At 40.6% G+C, this 6,727-nt stretch overlaps 1 protein-coding gene across 1 annotated transcript in view; it reads right to left on the bottom strand.

Annotated features, from left to right (window-relative positions):
- The window catches only part of itgav (integrin, alpha V), a 45,826-nt gene extending 43,234 nt beyond the window's left edge, over positions 1 to 2,592 (bottom strand). The window contains exon 1 of the mRNA XM_008402283.2: positions 1,991 to 2,592. Within this exon, the coding sequence (XP_008400505.1) occupies positions 1,991 to 2,157 (167 nt within the window). The 5' untranslated portion in view covers positions 2,158 to 2,592. The remainder of the gene's footprint in view (positions 1 to 1,990) is intronic.
- Positions 2,593 to 6,727: the final 4,135 nt, after the last annotated feature.

Consider the following 6,727-nt stretch of genomic DNA (forward strand, 5'->3'; position numbering starts at 1 on the left):
GTCATCTCTGGAAATAAGTAAATATTCCCCTTAGACTGCTTTGAATCACGATGTATACAGCCTCTTGAAGAAAAAAAGTATGTATAAACCATGAGTTTTTCCACTGTGTCTTGTTTCAGTCTCAAAGCATTTTAGTTAGATGTCATACAAAAACTAGTGCATGACTGTGAAGTGGAAGGCAACTTATTTACAAATGGAAAGATGAAATATGCATCTTAAATCAAAGCTTACGGAACCACCTTTCACATCAAAACCTGAACATGTTTTGTTCAAAGATTTTCTATTGATTGATTGTTTGTTTGTTTGTTGGGATATTGTCCTACTGAACAGATCGATCTTCTCCACCTGTACCCTGAGCTACCAGGACCGTCTGAAGAAACTCACCAGAAACAACCAATCAGAGCCAGGAGGCAGGTCTTAGTGCTGTCAATCAACCTCATATACACGCTGACAAATGTGCTAATGGCGAAGGAACATTACCGTTCAAGGAAAACCATTTATCCGCTGTCGTCGGTAGCTGCACTAGCTAGCGTTAGCATTTGTGGTAGGAACCAGCAAGGAGGACAGGCTGAGCACAAGAGTGATTGACAGCGCTAAATCCCTCCTCCTTTCTGACTGAGTGGTGGATTCCTGCCGTTTTTTCCTTAATTTTGAGTGATCAGTGATTGGTCGATGCTTACGTGTGAAGTCAATATTATCCAAATAAAGGTCAAGAAATCAACCACTGTCCTCCTCTGATCTCCCGTTAGAGAGGTTTGACAGACCAACCCACCAGGTCATGTCTGCATATCTGCAGTTAACAACAGTCCCTCCTCTATTGCAMATTCAGCGACTTTTTTGCTATACTTAGTGACGTTTCAGACAAAAAAAATTGGTATCGGCCTAATTTGGAATCGGCAGATCAAGCTTTTTAAAGATCAGTGATCAGCCAGAAGACTGCTGTCGGTGCAACGCTAGTTTAAATTAATAACTTTGCAGCATACAATTTTAATTTTAATCTAAGCTTTATTGTGTTTAGAGTAAATCAGTCTACAGTTAAATTTGATTTAAGAATCAAAAGGAATACCTTTATGTAAAAAAAAAAATGAAGCAGAAAGACACTCTGGACATTCCCAACAGAGAATGAGGCTGTGACCAGGCACTTTCTGCCGCTCTCTGCCAGTTTGAGTTCAATATTAGTGGCCCGATTCTTTATCGATTCACTCTGATTGGTTATCTGCAGCTCAGACAGTGAATGAAACGCAACACTTCAAAGTGCTTGCTTTGAAATCAGCCTAAGAAAAATAAGCTACTTTTGCATTAAAAGAAATAACATTTTAATTCCTTCGCTTTCTATTTGATTCACAATAGTCAGACACATGTAAAACACATGTTCTGTGTGTGTTAGCTTGTGATGAGTGTCGGTGGTCAGATTCAAAGTATCACCATTAAGGTTCATTTCGCCCAAATTCTGATTTTAAAGAGTTTTTGTTTTTACTGGTCTGATGCCATTTTCTGATTTTAAATGCCATTTTTTCCATGTACTATAAATGGAAAAATTAACAGAAATAATGCGTTCTAAATGTACACCTGTGCGTAATTAATCCATATAAATGAGTTTCACTTAATGATAAAGTTCCTAAAATGAATTACTTATCAATAATATTTTAATTTATCGAATAGGTCCATCCATACAATAATAAGTTGGATTAGTCAGACAAACCTAGAGGAAAAATCGGACATTACCGGTAAAAAGTCTGATCAGTGCAACTCTTAATAGAAGAGAAAGAAAAACAAAAGAGAATGCTAAAATGTGCACGCGTTTCAGTTTAATATCTGAAATGCAACCAAGAAAAGTTTATCTATGCCCCAATGTTATGCGTTGTGCCCTTTAACCACGCTAGGAAAAATATAAGTAATATTTGCCCAAACTTTCTATGACTAATGATGAAATGATGATGAAATTGTATGAATAAGCATTAAAATTACATTATACATAAAAAAAACTCACTTTTGGTTGGTTGCGGATTTAAAGAAGTCCACCGAGAAGCCGAAGTAGCTTCCGAGGGGTCCGGTGTAGACGAAGGGTTTATCCACGTCCAGGTTGAAGGAGGCGCCGCGGCGGACGCTCACACACACCAGGACGAGCAGCCCGACAGCTGTCCGTGCCCCTGCCATGGCCGCTGCGGCTGCTGGAGATCCCCGCGGCTTCACCCAGGAAAACACCGACCCAGATAGGACGTTACCCCGTTGGTTACCGACACTCCCCGTGGCGGTACGCCACCAACAGCGTCACTTTCAGCAGGCTGAAAATCTCAGCCTTCCCAACGGGAGCTGTTGGAGAACAAGTCTTGTAAAGCCTTAAATGAACCAGGTTCCCTGCTTCCAGCTGAAGCCGCTGAGCCGCACACAGCGAACGAAGCGAGGCGTGAGGGTCACAGGGAGTCCGGTTCGGTTCGCCTTCGGAGGTTCGTCGGCTTGTTTTTGGCTGATAAAAGGAACTGGATGCCTTAACCGACCCCCGAACTGAGGCCAAGACCATTTGAGTACGAGGAATGTGTGTAAGTGTTGTCAGAGAAGCTTGTTCCAACAAGCTAAAGTCAGACAAATATACGGCTGAACCCCCGCTAACAACATCCCCTTAGTTAATTTCAAAATAAAAGCATGGGAGCAACCATGTTCAGAGTTATTTCATGTGAAAACTTGAGATCAGTGGTTTTGTTTTCAGCTGATGTACTGACAGACATTTCAAAATCTGGATTTATTGTCAAATTATGAAAACAAAGAACATCAAAAGGTTACAAATTAATACCACTTGGCGTTGAACATGGTTTGCAACATTAATTGTGCCTTCTATATTTACATATAACTTGAAGAGCAAATTTCTGGGAGCAAAGTGGAAAAAATACACAAACGGCCCAATGACGTCAGATTTTCAAGTGGGAAAGTTGGGGGTTTTGTAATAACTTGCCCTCAAAATCCAATATGGCTGCCTTTTAGCCATAGCAAAAACATTTTATTTGGACTTTTATTTCAATACATCTTTCATACAGATTAACTTTTGATAAACATCTAATGAGCCTCCTTAATGTTGTGGCTGTGTTTCAAAGTTCAAATGAACTGAAATACATGTTTACCTTGTACTGTATAAAGCAAAGCAAGTGTTTTTTTATATAACATAAAAAATGGCAAATTAAAAAATGTACAAGGTAAAAAACATCAGACAAAACATACCACTACAGTGGTATAAAAAAACAAAGTAATGAAAATTGAAATACAGATTATACAATCAGGTCTTTGAATGCAACTCTAAACATGCCTCCTCCACAAGATGTCAACCTGGGTGGTTGTCCATGACCAGGGTTGGTTGTCCATGATAGTGAGAAACTATCACTGATTATTTGTCTCACAACAATCATTACATGATGACAGTTTTAACAAATGTGTAAAAAAACATCCATCCATTCATCCACCCAGACTTCCCTCTCCCCAGCCACTTCTTCCAGCTCCTTCTGGGGAATCCCAAGGTGTTCCCAGGCCAGCCGAGAGACATAGTTCCTCCAGCGTGTCCTGGGTCTTCCCCGAGGCCTCCTCCCGGTGGGACGTGCCCGGAACACCTCACCAGGGAGGCGTCCAAGAGGCATCCTGACCAGACGCCCGAGCCACCTCAACTGGCTCCTCTCGACGTGGAGGAGCAGCGGCTCTACTCTGAGTCCCTCCTGGATGACCGAGCTTCTCACCCTATCTCTTAGGGAGAGCCCAGCCACCCTGCGGAGGAAACCCATTTCGGCCGCTTGTACCCGTGATCTCATTCTTTCGGTCATGACCCAAAGCTCATGACCATAGATGAGGGTGGGAACGTAGATTGACCGGTAAATCAAGAGCCTCACTTTTTGACTCAGCTCTCTCTTCACCACGACGGACCGGTACAGCACCCGCTTCACAGTACGCTGCCCCAATCCGCCTGTCGATCTCCCGCTCCCTTCTTCCCTCATTCGTGAACAAGATCCCCAGATACTTAAACTCCTCCACTTGAGGCAGGACGACCCCCCTGACCCGGAGAAGGCACTCTACCCTTTTCCGGTTCAAGACCATGGCCTCGGATTTGGATTTTGTAAAAAAACAAAACAAAAAAAACAACACATTTTAAAATAAAAGTGACATACTGCAGCTTTAAAATAGTTTTTTACTTGCTTTGTAAGTAAAAAACTTACTTATGATCTTTTTTTTTAGATCATAAAAGCAAAATTTTGTTGATCCATATGGAGAGCCATTTCAGCCAAAATTAAATGACTTATGTAAATGCAATTTTAAAAAGGGGGTAAAACATTTTTGGGGGTGGGTACTTTTCATGTTCACTGTAAAATGAGATACATTCATGAAGTGTATAAAACAGCATTTTTAGATGCACGTTGACATACTGTTCCCTCAGCAAAAACAAAAAACAACAAAAAAACACACACAAGTTTGGAGCTCTTTGACATTTTAAAGTATGCGTTGACTAAACACCTTTATTTTGAAGGTCATGTGTTTTCCCTAACGGTCCGCATTCAGCTTCACAGCGAGGCTTTTGAGAGACAACAGGAAGTTCATTCCGGAGCATCAGACAGAAGAAACGCAAACTTCAACAAGATAGGCAGGCGTCAGCAGAGACAAGGAATGTCTCTGACAACCTCTGACGCCCCGGTCAGCGGGAGGTCATCAGCTGATGACGTAGAACAGCACAAAGTGATGAAATACAGTATCGGGTTATATTAACCTTAATCTCCTGAAATATGTGTGTGTATAATGAAAAATACACGAAAACCCCTTATTATTTAACATGTTTCCCCCTTCAAGCTAACCATATTGTAAAAAAGCACACTGACTGGTTAGAAATTAAACGTTTTGGACAATTTTCCCTAGTTTTGCCTATTGCAGAGAAATTGTAACAAAATGAATAGAAACGTGTATTAAAGTCAGAAAAGTATAAAGATTTATCTCCCAATTTTGTGAATGAAAAGACCATTTGAAAAGTAATTATTTAATCAAAATCTTCATATCGATTCAAGGAGAAATGACTCATTTGAAGACAAACACATCCTAATTTAAGAAAGTACAAAGCTAGACATAAGAACAGAAAATCCCAGTTCAGATTAAATCTTAAATCACATTTTTATACACAAACTTTCTACTGTTAAGTTTGCTTTTAAAAAAAAAACAACAATATTGTGGACAAAAACAAAAACCTTAAGCAACTGCACCTATTTAAAGATAATTATTGTAAAAAAAAGTTTTACAAAAATAAGTAAGATCTCTGGAGGCAGGGTGTGGAAAACTACAGCTTCCTTTTTATTTCCACTTCTAAACCTCCGGCAGTCAGATCATAACGTTTTCTAGCGTCTGACATGCTTTCACTGTTATCTTCAGTGAATTAACTTTCTGTTAATTTGTCAAATCACGGCGGGGTTGAACCCGAAACTGGACAGGACTGAATGTAGAATCCAATACAAATTTCACTTTGCATGATTTCCTAAAGAGCCAACAGTGAAGAAACTCTGCATGACTTCAAAACAAACACAAGAACCAGACTGAAAAGAAATATATATTTGGTGGCTCTAATTTCACAGGCGTTGAAATTAAAGGAGTATGGCGAAGATAAAGGTTTTTAAATCCTATTGTCTCATACAAATTTGTCCCATATTTGTATAATTTTTACGCATCGCAATTTCTACTCTTTCTGAATTATACCTATAATGAATCTATTATTATGCAGGCTACACCATGTCTAAGATATACAGCTACATTTCATCTTTAACAAAACAACCAAAAGAAAAATATTTTCCTGTCCTACATGGTCCATAATATACAAACAATCTCATCTGGTCTAAAAAGGTAGAAAACGCGTTCAAATTCCACCAAACAGGCTTGAAATGAAAGAAAACTGACATTATCAGTATTGATTAATTACATATTTTATGTAAAATATATAAATATATAAAGTTTGACCCAGCTTCTCAGCTTCATTCTTTACAAAAACAAACATTTAGTTTATCCAGTTTATGCTAACCCAGGAAAATCCTCCCAACTTTTTCCAACCCGGCCAAGTTCGAATCCAGCTAGAGAGCCAAATAATTATCTCTCCGTTTTTGTGAAAGTGGACACACGGCTGGCTTCGGGTCACGCTACATGCGCACCGTTACAGAGAGAACATCTGGAGGACAACCCGCCACCGGGCTCCAGCTGAACTACACCCTCACCGACGTCCTTCGCCCATAAACCCGAGTGCAGTCCCGTCTGCGTCCAGCCGCGTCAGCAAGCGAGCTGGGGGCTCTTTTTTTTTTTTTCGTCTTATTTGGCCATGAACCGGCCTGAAGAACTGCAACAATGAAGTGTGCTCTCAAGAATGCGTGGCAGAACTCCCATGAGATTCCCGAGATCAGGGGGTTGATGTGTTTATGCGAGAGGGAGCTTTTAATTCTCCCAGCGTGAAACATCAGATGACGTACGGAGATAAACGAGCGAGCCTGCTGTGTGAACGCAACAGAGAAATGTGTTTCGAAAGTAAGACGAGCATGTTTGGGGAACGGAGCGGAGTGAGGCAGAGAAAACATGGTGTGTGTGTGTGTGTGTGTGTGTGTGTGTGTGTGTGTGTGTGTGTGTGTGTGTGTGTGTGTGTGTGTGTGTNGTGTGTGTGTGTGTGTGTGTGTGTGTGTGTGTGTGTGTGTGTGTGTGTGTGTGTGTGTGTGTGTGTTTGTGTGTGTGTGTG

The sequence above is a fragment of the Poecilia reticulata genome, unplaced genomic scaffold (genome assembly GCF_000633615.1).
Source record: "Poecilia reticulata strain Guanapo unplaced genomic scaffold, Guppy_female_1.0+MT scaffold_207, whole genome shotgun sequence".
NCBI classification, from domain to species: domain Eukaryota; kingdom Metazoa; phylum Chordata; class Actinopteri; order Cyprinodontiformes; family Poeciliidae; genus Poecilia; species Poecilia reticulata.